The sequence below is a fragment of the Phodopus roborovskii genome, unplaced genomic scaffold, assembly GCF_943737965.1.
Source record: "Phodopus roborovskii unplaced genomic scaffold, PHOROB, whole genome shotgun sequence".
Taxonomy (NCBI): Eukaryota; Metazoa; Chordata; class Mammalia; order Rodentia; family Cricetidae; genus Phodopus; species Phodopus roborovskii.
The window spans coordinates 22,155,860-22,176,822 of record NW_026126549.1 but is presented as its reverse complement, the minus strand read 5'-3'; the positions used below and the strand labels follow the sequence as shown (position 1 = coordinate 22,176,822).

At 42.2% G+C, this 20,963-nt stretch overlaps 1 protein-coding gene across 1 annotated transcript in view; it reads left to right on the top strand.

Moving 5' to 3' along the window:
- Positions 1-20,963, top strand: part of Piezo2 (piezo type mechanosensitive ion channel component 2) — a 330,402-nt gene that overhangs the window by 298,720 nt on the left and 10,719 nt on the right. Inside the window, exons 39-48 of the mRNA XM_051201086.1 lie at positions 4,561-4,728; positions 7,203-7,610; positions 8,224-8,482; positions 9,440-9,622; positions 11,987-12,239; positions 13,363-13,495; positions 14,549-14,696; positions 14,797-15,011; positions 17,187-17,345; positions 19,090-19,237. Of these exons, the coding sequence (XP_051057043.1) occupies positions 4,561-4,728; positions 7,203-7,610; positions 8,224-8,482; positions 9,440-9,622; positions 11,987-12,239; positions 13,363-13,495; positions 14,549-14,696; positions 14,797-15,011; positions 17,187-17,345; positions 19,090-19,237 (2,074 nt within the window). The remainder of the gene's footprint in view (positions 1-4,560; positions 4,729-7,202; positions 7,611-8,223; positions 8,483-9,439; positions 9,623-11,986; positions 12,240-13,362; positions 13,496-14,548; positions 14,697-14,796; positions 15,012-17,186; positions 17,346-19,089; positions 19,238-20,963) is intronic.

Below are 20,963 nucleotides of genomic sequence, written 5' to 3'. Positions count from 1 at the left end.
CCAGCTTTGATTCATTCTTTAAAATAGTATAAAATGACATGTGCCATTATTATTCATATTTTGCCAAGACAAAGATAAACTACAATGTGACTAAAAGGTGTGGCCTAAGTCTGTAAAAGCAGAACCAGATCTAAAATTACCCTGGTCTATTCAGAACCCAAGTTGTGTACCACCATTGTGTGTCTCTTGATGTCTTTCCCTTCCTTCCAGGCAAGTGTACTATCTACCAGGGAAATCCTCAGGAGCCTTTGCAGCCTGGCGTTCGAGATCACTACTGCCCATTGCATAGGGCTGACTAATCCCAAATCACTGTATTGGGAAGAAAATTGACAGTGTCCAGGGGGGTATCTGAACTGGGTGAACCGCACAATGCAACTATCTTATAGGCCAAGAACTATACCCCTGAAGATAACTAAAACAACCCCTTTTCTAGGCCAGACCATGAACTCAATTCTAGAACAAGCAAATAGAAATAAGAGTCATCCCCTGCATGATTTCATCTGAGAAGGCTCTGTGACACAAGGCCATTTCCTCCTCTGCCTACTGAGGATCACAGTAGACCTTCAGATGGCCCCAGATTCATAATTCACACACCCACTAGGCACAGTGGCTGCCAACCATATTTTTCCTTCACAAATGCTGACTATATTTCACCCTGTATAAAAGGTAGGAAGGGTATCCATACCAAACTCAAAAATAGAAATTAAAAATCAAAGGGACTGAGGATGTAGCTTAGTTGGCCATTTATTTACAAAGCACATGGAAGGCCCAGAATTTAATCATTGCCACCAGAGATGAAAATAAACAAACAAAAATTCTGAAAATCAGAACTGTACTCATTGAAGAGAAGTGTATAAATAATTTCTTACTTTGGAGTATAGTTTCTTATCTGTCCCTGAACTGTCATATTTGAGTTAACCAATTACAGATACTCAAATACAGCAAGCCATTCACTGTATTTGCCTTTGACACAGACCCAAATCTAATGGTATGAAAAATAATTTGTTTTATTTAAACACACACACATACACACACACAAAAGAATATATCATATTTACATATGTAAATATGTAAAGACTCAAGTTTTAAAATAGATTGCTTAATTTAAATGTGCGTGTGTGTGTGTGTCTGTGTGTATTTGCCTATATTGGTTTTGTGTAGATAAAACTATTCATGGACATAGTCTTTCATCTCTTCCCAAATAGATAATCTTTTAAGGTCTTTTCAGAAATAATAAGATTATATTTTCCTTAACTTGGGAATAGTCCAGTTACTTTAAAGCTGTAAATTCACAAATGAAAAGAGGAAATATTTGGACCAGCTCCTCTTAGGGTTTCAAGGTCAACCATTTATTTCCTATTTGAGATGATGCCTTTTAATTCCAGAATAAAATAATTATTAGGAGACAAAGTGCCATAGAAGTAAACTTTGTTTTCCATTCTCTTTCTGCCCATACTTTTGCACTTTTCTCAGACATTAATTTCTGAAACTACTAGTAATAGCAACAGCTATAAAGAGGCAATGTCAATGACAGCTTTCAATTCATTCCTAGCACTCTATGTGTCTTGTGAGACCATCCTGAAGTCTTTGTGGGAGGGAAGCTTTACTCCTGTTCTCTCACAAGTTTTGCTGAAGCACAAACTCGCTGTTTATTTTGTAGTTCATTTAGACATTTTGTGAACCATAATGTCTGCCCTGGGTAGAAGCTGTAAATCCTCTTTTCTGATCTTGTTCCAGAAAGTCTCCCTAACATCTGTAGACCAAAGCATTTAAATGCAATCATTCTCCACTAATTAAATTCTGTATCCTGAATCAAGTGCTTACCTATGTGAGTCTAGCTCACAGTAACTCCTCCCTCCATCAGGGAAGATGGGCTGAGAACATGGTTTAGTGATACAATGCAGATCAGTGTTGAGTGAGACACTGAGTTTAGTACCTACTGCCATCATAGTAACAGCGATGATGATGCTAGTGAAGCCTGCAGGGCAGATGTGCACGAGTATGCAGATGTGTGTGGCCTTGCCAGGGCCAAGGTGGAAGAGGTAGGCATGTGTAGATGCCCTGAACCCTCTCAGTGTTGACTAATGCTGCTTCCTATGCAGGGGTGCATGAAGGTGAGTAAGAAAATCTTTGTGTACAAATACACTGCTTATCATAGTACCAAATGATAACTAACAGCCATTAAAAAAATTCATGGGGATGACAGGATGAGATGAACACTGAAGTGAGAAGAACCCTGCAATTCTCTAGAGACATTTCCAGATGGCGTATATGCTTCACCAGTCCATCCTCCTCTCATTCATTTTTCCTAACACTTGAAAATGCTCCACAGCTTCAGGTCACACTGCTCTACATGTGTCCATCTAATGCAAACTACATTTTTATTGCTTTCGATGCCTAAAAAGTTTCAGACCAATCTGGTTTACTTGTGCAAAAGTCATGCTCATAGTCAACTGCAATTATTCCCACCCACACAGTGAAGAATATAATTATATACTTGTGCAATATATAACTTATTATTCCTTTTCATTTTTTCTTCTTCAAGATATACTGTCCCTTAATGTGACTTGTAGTGTTTCTTCGGTGTCTCCTTCTTACCTCCTTTTCTGCTTATTATCTAAAAAGACGAGTTTTGTTACCTGGATCCCAACATTTGACAGCTAAAAAGGAAAGTGGATAACAATGTTCACGTTTTTTGAATTTTGAAGAGGTCATCTGTCATCTCCCAAAGAGGATATATATGAATAAATTTCCCATAAAACTTAAGGGTTTTTTTATAGACTTACATGATATCATACATGAGCCTGTTTTAGGATAGCTGGTTTAGAACCAAACTTTGAAAAAAGGAATAAAAAAAGATTAATAAAATATAAAATATAAAAAAAAATACTGACAGACATGATTCCTATTTTAATTTTATAGTGATCTATAATATGTTCAACTAAGAAATTAAACAATTATAAATCAAAACTTAATAGGTTACAAAGAAAAATCCAGTTCAAATAAAATCAAGCAACTTCCTTTAAATATGATCTTAGTAGAAAACCACCACCAGAACAAAAATTGGGAGTCATGAGATATCATACTTATAGATCACGTTCTTAGAGAACAAAATTAAAATATTTGCAAAATTATAAAACTGTCAATCAGTAATGCATGAGAAGCCAGAGTCATTATCATCTGTAATGTATTTTGATTTTCATTTTTAACATGATATAAAAGGAGATGCCAAGTTCATGAATCAACAAATTTGTCCTTCATAGTGGATGAGCAACACTCATTGTTTTCAGAGAGAAATCCATCTCCATTACAATCTCTGGGAACCCATGCACTAGGGAGAGGTAGCATGTCACAGAGAAGATTCCTCAGAGACCTGAATATCTGGGCAGATAGGTCTGGTGACCACATGGCCACACTCTTCCAGTAAGAATGGCCACAGTGTGGCCTGTTCCCTTTACAGCCTCTGTCCCAACATCTGTGCCACAAAGTTTTCACATAAGACAACAGTACATGGAATCAGAATGGCAGCTTACCAGATGAATATACATTTCCTTTGATGAAAATCCTTTAAATCCAGGGTCAGATAGGGAGCAGATTTCCAATAGTTTCTGGTAAAATCCAGTGTGTGACTTATCATTGCTTTTGTTACTGCAAACGGTGTTAACAGCTTTCTGAAGACCATACCCAGATATAAAGGAGTGACTGTCATTTGAAATCTACCACCCGAGAAGTTGTGTCCCTTCCATGGAAGCATCTCCCTACTTCTCCACTATGGCAGTTCCTTTGGGTGCCAGGAATGGAGGGGTTTAGTGAATGGGTTCTCTCCCTTGAACACCCGCCCAAACTTGAAGCATTATCTGGAATAAAAATTAGTAAAAGCTAAACATTAACAGATAGAATATGTCAGGCATTGCTAGAATTTGTTGGTTTGAGTATTTTTTTTTTATGTTGGTTGATGTCTAGTTACACAGCAGATCTATGTCCCTTCTTCATGCAAGGAGCCTGGTTTGTCTCAGTCCATATGACTTAGAAAACAAAGTGGAAGAGTCCATCTGTGGTGGTATTCCTGAGCTTCCAGCTCTCATTTTGAAGATTGTGTTACAAAACTAATTTTTTTTTCTACGAATTGTACATGCAGTTATTTCTGCATGTGCAGTTGACTAGAGAAATGATCTCCATGGATTTGGGCTTGCAATTCCAAAGAAACCATACTTTCTTCAGTCACAAAAGAATCAATTGCGCTGCAAAGCTACAAGATATGAACTGTGTAAGATGACTCCTAGGTCTTGTCCTTATTCTGCTTTGTGTCTCCCCCAGACAGTGCCATTTGTTAGCTTATCCCTAGCCAGTCAGTTTTCTTTTTCAACTCCAGTTTCTTCTGTTTATTTATCCTGCCAAACAGGTCCTTCCCTGTCCTGGAGCCCCCGCTGCCACGGTCATCTGTCGGTGGTGCTGTTGTGTGTGGTTGCCGCATGGCGGTGTGTTGGTCAGTTGTCCCTGTGTGACTTGGTGCACCACTGGGTTTTAACTCTGTGTTTCTGTAACTGTTTGCGCTGCTAGCTGCTACACTGAAGCAACCCTGCTGATCTCAAGGCAGTCCACCCTTGATGATTTAGATGGACAAGACCCCGTTCCTAAAACAAGCGAGCGTGCTCGGCCTAGGCTCCGTAAAATGTTCAGCATGGACATGTCTTCCTCATCAGCTGACAGTGGCAGTGTAGTATCAAGGTGCTTAACTTGTGCATGCTTTGTTCCATACCTTACACCCCTTCCCTGTGGATGTCACTGCAAATATAAGTTCATGAGATGGATGTCAATTTTCCTTTTTTTTTTTTTTTTTTTTTTTTTTTTTTTTGCTTTGATTTTAAGAATTTGCATGACTAACAGAATGCACAACCATAGCACTTTGTTTGACAAAATTGTTTCCAAGGCAACAACGCCCCATGAACTAAACTGTACCTTTGTTTCATCTGTTAGGGATTGCTTCAAAACCCTGATTGGAAATGTTGTTCTCCATTTTTCAAATATTTTTCACTTTCCATTTTCAAAGATATATATTTGATGTAACATATGTATCAATATATATTAGGAAAAAATCTGTCAAATATAGCCATTTTCAGTTAATGTAAAATAAATCTGTCTGTATTTGGCATGTAGATATAACGGAAAATTGAATATACTTTACCATTGGATTTGAAAAGAGCGTTATGTAGAACCCTGCATCAGCTTTATAGACTGCCATCTACCTTGTCTGGAAAGAATTGTTCTGGGCTTAAGTTTTCCAGTTAAACCCTGTCAGAAAGCAACATTCAGTTAGAAATGAAATTGTCTGCATACAACTGCAAAACCCTTCCCCCAGCTCCAACAAATCGTAGCTTTGTTACCAGGGACTCTAAGTATACTGTGTTCGTCCTGGCATGAAAATAACCCAAGTCAAAGGCAACTCCATCCTGACCGCTGCAGGTCTCACACGACAGAGGTGGTGTCTTTCTTTTTGCTGGCAGTTGAATATTAACACTATGGTACTGTCCACTGAACTGGAACCCTGCAGGAGCAATAGTATGCTTTGCCTTCTGAGACATCCTCTTTCAGGCACAAGCTTGTTATATCCTTCCACTCTGAAGAGTCCTGAAGACCCACTCTTCTTCAAAGCCCTCAGGTGACCTTGGAGACTATGCTTGTCATTTATAGTCACATTGGAAGTTAGACCTAATGTTTATCTGACTCCCATGACGTGAACATTCTCTGGGGTGTTGGTCAATCGAATGGCTTCCTAGCAGGCTGTGTGTTACTGAGATAAGTCTTAGCAACTTTGGTGAGGGCTATCATTCTTAGAGCCTTCTGTTGAGGGACAGGGGGCCATTTACAAACTTAAGACCAAATCCCTGAGCATGTTTAGTGCCTGCATGGTCATCCAGCACTCTTCAGTTACAAGATACCACAGAAGGTGTGTCAACCATTCATTCATCATTTGTTGACATGTCTATACTGGTATCCTGCATTTGAGAAGCTCTGTGTTTGTGGAGCCTACTTCCTCACAAATGCTAGTCAGGCAGCAGTATGTATTTCAGAATCTGACACACTGTCATTCACCAGATCCCAAATATTCATCTCCTCTTCAGAGGGCAAACAGTTAAGAAAAGGCATGCTATGGGTTTCAGCATGCAATGAATTCGATATGGCTGCTTTGTTTTCTGTTCTAACCTTTCTTGCATGGGCTTGACAGGAAAAGGTAGGAAAAAGCTAGAAACAAGATGAAAAGCTCTGGAGAAAAGGCACAGGGCAACCAGAGTAGGCACCAACAATAAAAGTAGGGAAATGTATGTAGAGGAAACTACAGGAAGAATGTATCATATAAAATAAAGAATGAAATAATGAATGAAAGGAATGAAGGAAAAAAGAAAGAGGGGGGAAGAGAAAGAGAGTTGTTGGATTGTGAAAATATGAAAGAGCAGGCAGCTGAGAAGGTGACCACCCTAGGACCAGACAGTAATAGGTGGCCTCATGTGCAAGACCAAGAACTCATGAGAAGTGTCTGAGAACCAGGGAGAAGGTAAGGATTCAGTGGGAAAGGTGCTTACCCCAATAAGAATGAGGCAAAGGATGAGAAAAGAATGAAGAGTTCAACAACAAGAAGAGGGATTTTTAAGGCATGTGCTTTTTGAATTCAGCCAGTATCTGATGGATTCTGTCATCCTCAATGGACCTGGGCAGGTCCCTTGTATAGGACCGAGAGTAGAACACATCTCGGTCAAAAACCTACGGAACAATCAAGCATGGCTTTCTCCTTTCCGTATGCTCTCTTCTGTAAGGAATGATGGAGGTAGGTATGCTATGCTAAATGTGTGCTGATTTGGAAATGAACCTGGAGCTCATGGCTGTGAATATCGATCCTATTTTAAACACTTCTATGCATAAACTGGGTTGCTCCTTGCAAGGCGTGTCACTTGCTCTAGTTTGGAAGGTTGCCATGCTCACTGTCCACTTTTGCATCTGGAAGGGCTACTGCTTGCAGTTTCTGCAGACCGGGAGTGAATTTCTGGAAGGAATAAAACAGATGGGCTACACAAAAGGGGGGCATTTCCTTTTTCTCACATGCTTGAGGTTTTTACTTGGGCGTTCTGAGGTCCTAACAATTGGGACAGGTTTCAAGCTGGTATAAATGCTAAGACAAGTACTCTGCCCATCTTCTCTCCTAACAGTGAGCCCACACAGTGCACCATGCTGTATTCACGCCAAGGGACGACAGAAACCATTGAGGAGGTGGAGGCTGAAGCTGAGGAGGAGGTGGTAGAGGGTCTGGAGTCTGAGCTCCATGATGCAGAAGACAAGGAGTATGCGGCAGAGTATGAAGCAGGGGTAGAGGAGGTCAGCCTCACTCCAGATGAGGAGTTGCCTCAGTTCTCCACAGATGATGGTGATGTGGAGGCCCCGCCCTCCTACAGCAAGGCTGTCAGCTTTGAGCATCTGTCCTTTGCCTCCCAAGATGATTCCGGGGCCAAGAACCACATGGTGGTCAGCCCTGATGACAGTCGTACGGACAAGCTGGAGTCAAGTATCTTACCACCCCTGACTCATGAACTGACAGCCAGTGAGCTGCTGATGAACAAGTAAGAGAAGGAAGCAGGGCCCCAGTGTTAGCTGGGAACTATCACAAATGTGTACTTGAGTCACACATGCACAAAGCCCTAGACATAGAAGGCAAACGTATAATCCTGGGACACCACTGTGACTGAGTGACTGACTCAGCAAAAGCTATCCAGTCACATTTGTGTTCATACCCCTGTCTGTAATAAGGTCTAAGACAGGTTGAACATTCCTAATTTGAAAACCCAAGATGCTCTGAAATCCATAAGAGCTCAAAAAGCATCCACATAGCACAGGAGATACATGAATTTGTGCCATTAAACTTTGTGCATACATAAAACCATTGGAAAATATTCTGTAAAATGATCTTCACAGGCTGTATGAATATGTATGTCCAGGCACTAATTAACTGTATGTTGAAACTCGATTTCACTATCTAACAATTTCCAGTATGTAATTTAATAGTCCAAGATATGAAGGCCTTCAACATCTCAGACACTTCCCAAGTATTTTAAACAAAAAATAATCAACCTGTATGAAGCATGTGTAGATACCCAATGCAGGAGGTCATCATAAAGGCAAGTCATTGATTTGGAAAAAGTGGACACAAGTGTCCAATTGTGCTTATGTCAACAGGATGTTCCATGATGATGAGCTTGAAGAATCTGAGAAATTCTATGTGGACCAGCCCCGGTTCTTGCTGCTGTTCTATGCCATGTACAACACTCTGGTAGCACGCTCAGAAATGGTGTGCTATTTCGTGATCATCCTCAACCACATGATCTCTGCCTCTATCATCACCCTCCTGCTGCCCATTCTGATCTTCCTCTGGGCCATGCTATCTGTGCCCAGGCCCAGCCGGCGCTTCTGGATGATGGCCATCGTCTATACTGAGGTAGGGCAGTCTGCTGCATGGCCTGTCTCAGAATAAAGTAAATGAGAGATCCAGTTGACATTCCTTCCCTATATAATTTGAACTGTGTGCAGAAACCCAAGAGTCATGCTGCACATGATGAAACAAGCCGGGAGAAATCTTTCTGTTCCTTGATGTTTTAAAGATTAGTGTGGAAGGAGACACAGTGGAGGAAAGAGAATGCTCTATGCATCAGACCTTCCTGGTGTGAAGCTGAGGGGTGCTTGTGTAGCACATGCAAGCTCTAGTTCTGTCCTCAGCATCATATAAACCAGGTGTGGTAGCCCACACCTGTAATCACAGCACTCTGAGAAGCAGGGGTACCTGGAAAAGAAATTCAGGGTTTCTTTGGAGTTTATGGGCTAAAATTCTGTCTTTAAAAAAAAAAAAAAAAAGAAAAGAAATGATGTCTAACTGCATAATAGCAGACCAGGCTTCATTCCTCTCAACACCAGAACAAACTGATAGAACCTCACCAACTCCCCACAAGTGCATGGTGTTTCAGAAAAATTTACAAATTAAAGCTTTATATAATATATAAATATATTCATGTTCAAGTTTGCCCTAACTTCCTTGTTTTAATAACTGAATGTATAATTAAGTCAACATAAAAACTTCCTCTTCGGAAGCAGAAAATGACCAATCATTCAAATGTCAACAGGAGTGATGTGATGACTTTGCAATGACTTTGCATTGCTGTAGTTGATACTTTTAATAACACTGTGTTGCTCTCCTCCTGGAAGTGAGAAACGTACCACCAACACTTTAAACCCGATAGCTTTAAGATAGTCCTATATAGTAAGTATACATCATTTTATATAACTGTGAGTCTTTCTACCTCTGAAACTGTGTATCAGGCATGTTTTCTTAACTCTTACATTACTATGTGCTGCTATTCCTAGAAGAAATGACTTTTTTATTTCTATCATCCATTTGTAGGTGGCAATTGTAGTAAAATATTTCTTCCAGTTTGGCTTCTTTCCTTGGAACAAGGAGTTGGAACTGAACAAGGACAAGCCCTACTTTCCCCCGAACATCATAGGAGTGGAGAAGAAAGAGGGATATGTCCTTTACGACCTCATTCAGCTGCTCGCTCTGTTCTTCCACCGCTCCATTCTGAAGGTACCTGGTGCTAACACTTCATTGCCCTCATGTGGATGAGTTCTGTCTGCAACTTTGCTGAAGATCTAGAGCTATTGGCTGTGGGCCCAATGGCAGGGTTGAGCGAGGACCAGCTTTTGCAGAGCACTGCTTGAAGGAGATGCGGTGCCATTTCGGCTCTAGTTCAAGTCAGAGCAATAGAGAACAGAGACAACACCTTGTCTCTCTTCCCCATCACCCCTGCCCATCTTCTAGGGATACTGCTTTTACCAGGCAGTCTCTTATCATGAAGCTACAGCTGGGAGTAAGAGGCATCTTGGGACAAGCCACAGACTACTGTGCCTGCCTATAGAATATCGCTATTGAAGAAGCTGTTGGCCCCGTGGCCTGAGGAAGACCTCTGCACGGCAATTCATCCCAGACACAGTCACTCTTACCCTTTTCTTTTATTATATATACATCCCCGACAGCCCCCCACTATATGTACACACACACACCACTACCACCACCAGTGTGTATGTGTATATAATATATGTATATACATATATTCCCTTTTATTAAACATATTCTTTTCTCATATAATCAGAAAGCAGTTTCCCCACCCTCTACCCCATCCCATTCTTTCCCCCACTTACTCTCCCATCTGCATCCACTCCCTTTCTGTCTCTCATTAGAAAAAGAACAGACGTCTAAAAGATAACAACATAACATAACAAATAAAAAAGATAAAATGAAGCTGGGTGGTAAAGCAGGTGGTTCCCTGTCGAGTTCAAGGCCAGCCTGGTCTGCAAAACTCCATAGAGAAACCCTGTCTCAAAAAACAAACAAACAAACAAAAAAGGATAAAATGAAAACCATCAAATTTAAGTTGAACAAGTCAATAGAAAAATAAAAGAGCCTCAAGGGAAGGCGCAGGAATCAGAGACCCACTCACTCACACATGCAGAAGTCCTGTAAAAATGCTAAATTGAAAGAAAGCTGTAATATGTATGCAGAGGTGCAGACCTATGTAGAGCCGGTGACTGCTGCTTCTGTCTCTGTGAGCTCAGAGCACTTTGCTCAGTTGTCTTAGGGGGTCTTTGCCTCCTGGTGTTCTCCATCCCCTCTATCCTCCCACTCCTTCTGCCTCCCCTTAAGCAGCTTTCCTTGAGTTCTGAGAGGAGGGATGTGATGGAGATGTCTCATGTAGAGCTGTGTGTTCCAAGGTCTCTCTATTTGTTCCTATCTGCTGCCTTCTTTGTAACAGGCATGTGGACATTTTTCTTCTCATGTACTACAAGTTGTAAATCACAAAAACCTATTAACAGAAACAAGCCAATCCACTATAACTATGTAAAAATCACTATGAAGCTTACATTTCAGAGCCAATGTGCTTGTCAGTCTTGCTTTTTTTCTGTTTCTATCTTGCTTCCTTTTCCAGAATACTTTAAATGTGTAATTCATTTAATCAAACCACACCTTTATCAGACCTTATCAGGTCCTTTTTAGAATAAAGTTCAGAGCTAGTCCAGAACTCACTATGTAGTCCAGTCTATTATCAAAGTTATAATCCTCCTGCCTCAGCCTCCTGACTTATAGGGTGACAGGCATGTACCACTATGCTCAGCTTCCTTGTTCTCTTAATGATGACTCACAGGGAGGAACAGGCCAAACCTTGAGGAATACATATAAAAATAGAGTATCCTGGGCTCAGGGGAGGAGCTCACTGAGGTACTTCACACACAAGTGGAACCATGTTACACACAGGTCATGTGTGGTCCAAACAGGATCTCTCTCCAGAAAGATCAAGGGGTTCTCAGACTTCTGGTCTGTACATTTTTTTTCCTCTTTAACAGCTCTTTAGCACATTTTCTTACAGCATAAACCAGGATGTGCAGTAGATACCAGAATCTTTACCTTCCTTACACCTTGTCAACAAATTTCAAGTAGAATATATGTAGTTTTGTTCTGAGTCTTGAGAAAAACCAGGACTCACCTCACCATGTAGGCTCCAAGAGTGACAGAATCATCCTACAAAGTGCAGACACCTGTGATGTGGGAAGCTAAGGTTGGGTTCACCTGTGGTTAGTAAGTGGGTAGTAAGGCTATTTCTAGCAAGCACTCAAATATGTCCTGGAAGGTTCTGACAAATCAAGAAGCTATCACTTCATCCATACTCTATCTTCCCGACTTTACCTACCTTGTCTTAGTTAATTATACAAACTGTTTTTTTACCAACAACCCACTCTCCTAATACTCACACACAGTTCTGTGGAAGCTTTCTTAGACATGCCTCCCTGGATTTCCAATTTCAGTGATTTAATGTTGGAATCAATACTGTCAGAAAGTTAGCCAGTTGGGCCACCTGAGATACCAGCCTCAGCTGTCACCTTCTCTGCTTCTCAGTGTCATGGCTTATGGGATGAAGATGACGTTGTTGACAGTGGCACAGACAAGGAGGAGTCTGATGATGAGCTCTCCCTTGATCATGACAGAAGAGGTTCCTCAGACTCACTGAAGTCCATCAACCTGGCTGCCTCTGTGGAGTCTGTGCATGTGACCTTCCCAGAACAGCCAGGTGCCATCCGGAGAAAACGTTCCTGCAACAGCTCCCAGATCTCCCCACGGTCCAGCTTCTCTTCAAATAGGTCCAAAAGAGGTATCTGTTCTATGGCCTTGAGACTGAAATAAGCCCCAGACAGTCTTCTTTTCTGGTGCCTCTGCCTCTAGAGTGGGGAGCAGGTGGATGCAATCAAGAGAAAATATTGTAATATGGAAAAAACACTCTCTGGCATCATACAGACCCTACATTGTTCAAGATGTATGAGCCCATCCAGGGACCAGGGTTTCAGGCAATAGAGGAAGGCATCCAGCACACAATGCAAGGCACATGATAATTTAGTCATCATCTATAGAACCTCTTCTAAGTAGGATATAAATCGTAACAGATTTTGAAAATGGATTTAGATTTTTACTAATGGGAGGAGGCTACTGGGGACTGAACCCAATGTGAGGATCTCTCTCACATTGTATACTAGGCAAATGCACTACCCTTTTCTGTTTTACTGGTTTTTATTCTGAGATATGTCTACCTTCATTTCACAGGCTAGCTTCAAACTCTGTAGCATATGTGGGCCTTGAGCTTACAAATCCTCCAGCTTCAACCTCCCAAATAACTATAATTACCAGCATGTACCACAAGAATCAGGTTCGATTGGGGACTTTTAACAAAACTGTAGTTATGTCCTAAGCCACTTGTTAATTTCTTACTAAACATTGAGTGTGATCAGAAAATTGCTATTTGGAAATAATTTGGCCTCTGTAATTATGGGCTCATGTCTGATGCTTCTCCGGAACTCATGTATTTGTCTTCATGACCTACTTTTGAGGCAGATATTGGGAGACCAAGTCATTTTGGTTTTACAGTTAGAGAAATTAGGATATGAAAATAAGCCTGAGTCATGACCTGCTCGCTATCTGGATAAGCTGAGACCTAATGAGCACAAGCAAAGCTATTCTCCCACTCATTTTTCCTGAGCTAATGCTACATGCAGAGAAGACCCACTGGGTATGAACCCACAGATCTATTCCAGCCTCATGATAGCAGAGGTCTGCTTCCTAAACACTCAGTTGTCACTCATAAAAACAGTCATGCCTTGCATCCTCTGGTGCAAGAGAAACCCAGCCCTGCATCCAAACTGATTTCTGTTGACAGATTCACTATTAGTACTCAAGTCTGGTTTTTTTTCTCTCTCTCTCTCTCTTTTTTCTACTCTTTCTAGGTAGCACAAGCACCCGAAACAGTAGCCAGAGAGGAAGCAGTGTTCTGAGCATTAAACAAAAAAGCAAAAGAGAACTTTACATGGAAAAACTTCAGGAGCATTTAATCAAAGCAAAGGCATTTACCATAAAGAAGTGAGTAGAAGCATATGGGCTGTGCACTCTGAATGGGGGACTGGTACCAATGGCTTCCTATAAACCAGAGGTGAAGACTGAGAAGCCTTTTATTAAGACAGGATAAAGTGACCCAAGAGACCCATGGTTACTTTATTGCTTTAGAAATCATCTGTGAATGAGTGCATATGTCAAGGGTTCACTTTGTAAGTTTTCAGGCATTGCTTCTGAAAGCCCAGCCAGGCAGAGAGGAACAAGAGGTTCACATCGGATGGGAGCCATGATGCCCTCTTTCCTCCAGAGTTGGGGCTAGGTAACATAGGGCCAGCCTACTTATTCAGTGTCCTACAGTTGGACCCTAGCCTTCTTCACGGGTCCTTCTACGTGTTGGTGATGCGAAGAGGCAATGTCCAAGCACCAACATGGAGAAAAACACAACAGAGCTGGGATTGTAATGTGACCCAAGGAAGGACCATCCCTAAGTAGACAGACTCAGACCCAGAGAGCCTGCAGCACCTAAATGGGGCTTTGATTTAAATGCAGGACCCAAATCACAGTGAACATATGGGAGAGGCTTGTAGACACAGTGGTGATGGCAGAGAAAGAAAACACAAAAGCCAAGAGCAGCAGAGAGATACATGATGGGCGTAAGACCCCAAATCAGAAGAGATGGGATACATCTGATATATGCTCAGATACAACCCTCCAGGTCTCGGCACCCTCATGGGCTCCTTCACTTTATCCTCCTCTGGGATGGGGCTGAAACAGAGAGAATTCAGCACAGGCTCATATAGAGTGAATAGTGAGACTGGGACAGCCACATACCCAGTGCCTGGCTTTTAGGTCTTTATGCCACTCTGTTATGCTTCGAGTAAGAGAAGAGCCGTGGCACCCTCCAGGCCATGCCTGCTTTGGCAGTAAACTCATCCGTACTCCTTGAGCAGGGGACTCTGCCTATGTTAAGGTCATGGAAGATGGGACCTGGGTAGAAAGAGGAGCAGGAGAAGTGGAATTAGATTGGTGTCAGTCATTTTCCCCTCCTGCCCTCCTGAAACAAGTGGACCTGTCTTGCAGAACTCTACAAATATATGTACCCATTCGGCAGTTTTTCTATGACCTCATCCACCCAGACTACAGTGCTGTGACTGATGTATATGTGTTGATGTTCCTGGCTGACACTGTGGACTTCATCATCATCGTCTTTGGCTTCTGGGCCTTTGGGGTAGGTTGGGGCAAGAGTCTACATTCATCCACTGACTAGGAGGAACAGATTTCCATCTTGGGAACTGCCACTCAGGCTTAGTCTGTTCTTTCCTCCCCAGAAACACTCAGCAGCGGCAGATATCACCTCTTCTCTATCAGAAGACCAGGTACCCGGGCCATTCTTGGTGATGGTTCTCATTCAGTTTGGAACCATGGTGGTGGACCGCGCACTCTACCTCAGGAAGACTGTGCTGGGCAAGGTCATTTTCCAGGTCATTCTTGTGTTTGGGATTCACTTCTGGATGTTCTTCATCTTACCCAGTGTGACTGAGAGGTAAGGTCTCCCACACAGAGAGCCAACCAATGGGACAGCAGAACAGCGAAAGGCAAAGGTCTCGGGGAATTTTATTCCAGAGGCAGTGTAGGAATTCATTTGTCTTCCTGGGTACCTTAACTGTATTTCATCCACGTTTTCAGAAACAAAGGATTCAGAATAAGAGATGTGACAACTTCAGATTCAGGGCAGACCAAAGACCTTTGAGTTGTGTTTGTCTATACAACCTAGCAGATGTCAAGGAGAACTGAGTTTGGTCTTAGGTGCACCCCTCAAAGGGGGAGAGGACATGAGGCGATGCCATATGAGAAGTGGGGGTTATTCAGCTGGTTCAAAGACATACTGGGGGATGATAATGGGAAAGTGATTGTATCTGCTTCCGGGATGATAATGGAGTTCAAAAAGCACATGAAGGGGACCAGGAAGACCCATTATGATTTATGATGTTGTTTCTGTCAGAACAACTATGGGTAATGGTTAAAATAGACCAAGGGTTGGGATGAGATGGTTTATAAAGGGTAGATACTACCAAGCAAGCTGGAGAACATGGTAATCCTATCATTCAGGAGGCTGAAGCAGTCATGAGTGTGAGGCCAACCTGTACTATACAGCAAGACTATATTTCAAGAATAAGGCAGCTGACCTTTGCTAGGGACAGGGCTTAAAGGTGGCTACTAGTTTTCCCCTGACATCTAGAATAGGATGTGGACCTAAACATCCTCAGTAAGCTGAGTTCTCTAGTACCTCAAAGTCTCTTCCCCTTCTCCCAAGTCTCCCCCACCCAAAATTCTCTCTTTTCTCCTGTATGGTCTTTGAAACCCACAGTTCCATCTCAAACATGTCTCGTGCTTAATGGGTGAACAACTCAGTCAATCAATAAAAGAAAAACAAAGCAGATACCTTTAAACAGAATGGATCCACTATCTTAGGTTATAGAAAAAGTAGTCCATAAAATATGGATGTGGACGTGTCCAGGCCATGTAACAGGGCTTATTTTTTTATGAAATAGATAAGAATTTATCTCTCTGTCATTGGCTTGAACAGCTGTGTTCCCAAGCCAGCAATGCTACACTGGGAATCTCTTTGGAAATGCTTCCTCTAACTGTGACTTGCTGTTTTAAACATCCCCATGCATCCTGGGAAAGCCTCCTGTTTGATAGCAAGTTTAATCTTTCTGGCCAAACCAAGCAGTCATCCTAAGGGAAGTCATATGAACAATCTATAGATTGGCTTGGCTAATAATATTTCTGCACCACTTAAGGGAACTAGCCCAGATGAAACATGTAGTGAGGAAATCCAAAGTGTCCCTAACAGTGAGTGGCTATAGCTCTCATCAGAGTATCTGGCCTCTGACTCTTTCCCTTGAGTCCCATGTTACTGTATAACAATAAACTATGAGACTGTGAATACTTTAAAAGGAAAAGGGAATCAGGAGGATTTTTCTGAATCTAAAGTTAAATCTAAATAAATAAGCAACTATCACCCTGAAGGCACCCAAAAATCTGGTAACGTCTGTATCCTGCCATGCATAGTAGGAGAGCATATCTCAAGTCATGTGACTGAGTAAGGCAGCAATTCTGTACAAATATTAGAGATGGAAGAATGGTGGGGATCTTACTTGTTAGCTTTAAATATATAATAAACCTTTCCTATAAATATTTAATAGTGTCAATGCCTTAAATCAAAGGAACAAGCCAAATGTGATGAAGCAGGCAGCTGATGAATTTATCCATCTTTTTCTGATACATGAAAGTATCTCAGAATTCTTCCTGCTATGTATTCCAAATTATGGATCCTTTCAAGTGAAAGAGTAATTTCTTAAAGAGTGTGCTTTAATGTGGACTGGAGCACCTATATCATATATGTATGAAATGTTTATTGACTGATTCACTCAACAATAACTTAATGTAATCTCAGCATTATCAACTAAATGTTAATAATGCATAGAGGGTTCTCCATTCCAGAAGTCAGAGGTTTGCCTTCCTTTTTTTTGTTTTTTAACTGTTAGATTTTCTTACCCCACCTTTTGACTTGGGAGTAACCCAGTAGGTAGAGAATTCTGTGGAATTGTCCTAAGTGGCAGAGGGGAAGTTGGTTTGGTTTTTATTCTAAACTGTTGCCTTCTGTGCAAGAAAGGTGTCCCATTCTTTTACCTTCCATAAATTTGCCTTTTAGGAAGTTCAGCCAGAACCTGGTGGCTCAGCTTTGGTACTTTGTGAAGTGTGTGTACTTTGGGTTGTCTGCCTATCAAATCCGCTGTGGCTACCCAACGCGTGTGCTCGGAAACTTCCTCACAAAGAGCTACAACTACGTCAACCTCTTCTTGTTTCAAGGGTGAGGACACTCACTGCCTTGTCTCTCACTGATGGAGCGGGAGCAGTGGGGAGGCATTGTGTTTCTTCCATAAGGAGGCAACAGAGAGAGAAGGCATGGGTGTTAAGTTCTCAAAAACTCTTGCAGTGCTGGCAACACACAGTTGCCTGCTTTAAGCATCTTTCCACATGTCATCACTGAATGCCTGCCGGGAAGTTGCCCTAGAATCACCCACACTGGGTTAATTTTCATTTTAGTAACTTACCTAGTCACCATGATAATGTTTGGGGATTAAAAAGTGGGGTTACCCCTATTCCCAAAGCTCAGGGGCCATTGAAGGAGTGGGTTTCAGGAAGATCCTAAGAGCCAGAGGCAGTGGGGTGACTACAACAAAACAATGTTTTCCGGACACGGCAAGGAAGTTACTACACCATGACCTGCATAAAGTCAGTCAGTCCAAACAGAAAATCTCATCTTGGAACAAGGATGTGTCACACTAGCTGAATTGCTACTGACAATTGATGACTGCTGGGAGACTGAGACTCAGTTTATTTTAAGGTTGTGGGTCCTGGGAGGCTACCCATGCTCCAGTAGATGATCCTGAACACAGGTTCATATTGATTGTGCTAAGTGGACTCCACCGGTTTCAAAAATGAAACAGAGCACATGGAGTTGGGTTGAAAACATAATGAGGCAGATAGGGGAGAGAATGAGAGGTGGATTGGATAAAAACACATGATATGCACCTATGAAATTTCCAAGCAATAAAGGAGGAGCAGAGTAGACATAGATAACCCTTAAGTCCTAATACATTTCTGAATATAGTAAAACAGAATGACTTCGATCAACCATTTCCAGAATATCTCTGGCGTTCTTCGTGTGCCGTGAGTTCATTCATGAAGAAGTCTGTTTCTGATAGTTCATCAAGCAAGCTGCATTAGCTCTTGCATGCGATGACTCCCATGATAGCACGCCCTTGCAATCCCCCCAAAGTTACACCATGTTGTAAGAGTTAAGGTGGCTTTAGGCACAGCTGGCCCTTCCAAGGCACCAGTCCTGAGCCCTGGTGACAGTTCAGGAGAGGAATTGAGTGCATTCAGATGTTGTAATCAACCACATGTTCCACCCCAGTCCTGGGCCTGATGCTTGTCCTAGGTGTTGGCAGAATATGTAATCTGCAGAGCTGAAATAGTGCCCCCTCCCAGGGGTGTTGAGTGATAACAAAACTTCTGTGGGTGATCCTAGAAGCAGCCTACTTCCCCAGCCTGGGAGAAAAATCTCTGTCATTCACAGAACTTGGAATTTTTCTCAGAGCCTGTTGGAGCTTAGGCTAGCCCATTCCCCCAATAAAACTGAAAGCAGCTAGCCTCATTAACCTAGCAAACCCGTGATCATGAGTCCCCTCTCTGGCTCCAGTGACATTCCTGGTCCCTCTGCTTCCCCCCACACCCATCCCCATTTGCCCTCATATTTATCAGATATATACTCATCTGATACAGACTCATCCATCAACAAAGCCAAAGGAACTCAAACAGCCCTCTGCTAAACTGATTTTTACAGTACAAACACATGTGAAAGAAACAGAATCAACTTTTAATATGAAATCCCAGTCAGTTACAACCTGCAGTTGGATTTTACTGTGAAGATTGCCTTGAGAGTTTTTTAAAACTCATGGTGTTTTAAACAAATTGTTGCATAAACTCCAGAGGTGAGGTAAACAAAGTGACCATCCTGTAATTGTCTATCTAAATGTGGTTCCCGGCAGGTTCCGCCTGGTCCCATTTCTGACAGAGCTGCGGGCTGTGATGGACTGGGTGTGGACAGACACGACCTTGAGCCTCTCCAGCTGGATTTGTGTGGAAGACATTTATGCACACATTTTCATCTTAAAGTGCTGGCGAGAGTCAGAAAAGGTAAAGAGCCCATGAAAGTGCCTCCTTCCTGTCCACCGCTCTTGAGCACAGGTCGGTTACAAGATTAACGCAGATTCTGCATGTTTTGTGGTCAAATGGATGGAGGAGGGGATGAAGCCTGCCATGAGCTATAAATACAGTATTGATTTCCAGCCCGCTGGGGTTGGAAGCTTTAAATTCACTTTTGCCATGGTCAGCAACAGCATCCAGATGTTTTCTTCCTTTGGCAATAGTATTGTAATTGATCTGAAAGAAGAGATGTGTTGACACATATCCCAGTGACGCTTGAATGCTCACTGGGGGAGTAGGGGGAGCCAAGTGCAGAAAAATTAGGGTTGGCTGGGCAGTGTGGACTCATGCTCGCCATCCTCTTTCCTCTAGAGGAGGGATAAGCATTTTAAAACCTCCCTGTTAAAAGAAAGAAAAGAAAATGTTACTCTTCTAGGTAACTAGTAAGCTTCAGAATAGATTAGCTTTATTGGGTATTCTAAAAGTTTATCATATGGAACCAGAGTATCTTGTATAATGGTACCCAATTTAGCCAAGAAGTGGAATATGTCTTCCTGTCTCACTTCAGAGATGCTATCTTTCAAAGAGTCTCTTCTAATGGGTATGTCTAGTGTGCATTCCCAGCTCCCCGTGGTGAGACAGACCTCCAGTCCATCAGGGGTACATTGTTCATGATGTTTCTGGAACTAAAGGAGCTGAGACATGTCTGGGATGAGGAGACAGGGACATGACTCCACCCTGCTGCTCAAGAATTCCCTAAACTTTTAGGGATCTCAGCCCAGGCCAGACTAGAAGCTGTGGCTTCCATGCTGAAGAGAATTTCAGGACTTTATCATGAAGCAGAGGTGGAGATTTTGTCACAGATATTTTAATATAGGTTAAGCATAAGAGCTATGAGCAAGAAAAGCAATCAGAAGGAAGTTAACGACACCAGTCCGCACACATGTGTACTCCTCTAAAGACAGACAAAGCAGCCAGTTGGCATTAGCCATGTGCACTCTCTTGGTGGCTCTCAGGTTCCATCTCAGGAGGCTGCTATGATTTTTTTTCTTTTCTCTTTTTTGATGAGTGAAGTTGCAGGCAGGCTCTGATAAGCCTTTGGTGGGATTGCACTCCAGTAAACTACAACTGGAAGCCCCTAAAAATGCTAGGGTTGTGCAGGGGGTGTGGAGCATGTTCTTTACCTGGAAATACGATGTGATCCTCAGGAAACTGCAGGTTTGTGTCTGGGACTGGGGTTATAGATCCCCTGGACTGGAGTTACCAACAGTTGCCGAACCCTGGTCTTTAAATAGCAGCCAGTCCACTGAGCCATCTCTACAGCCTCTTGTCCTTATTTTTAAAGATGACAGAATGCCTTAGTCTATTTGTTGTTGTTGTAACAAACACCTGAGATGGGGATATTTGTAAGGAAAAGATACTGATTTTGACTCCTGGCCCCAGAGGGCAGCATCTGTTTGACTTCCTGCCTCACTATGGGTGGTGAGAAAGCAGTGAAAGAAAAAAAGTAGGTGTGGTGAAGGAGAAGGGACAACCTGCCATGATAATGAGACCATTCCTCACTGAAAACTGAGGACACTCATGAAGACTCCTTGTTTGACCCAGATGTCTTGCAAAGGTCCCACCACTTTTTAACACTGCATAGAGAATGCCTTCATTGTGTTTCTCTAAAGACAAACTACATTCAACCAGAAGGGAAAATAGGGATGCCAAGAGA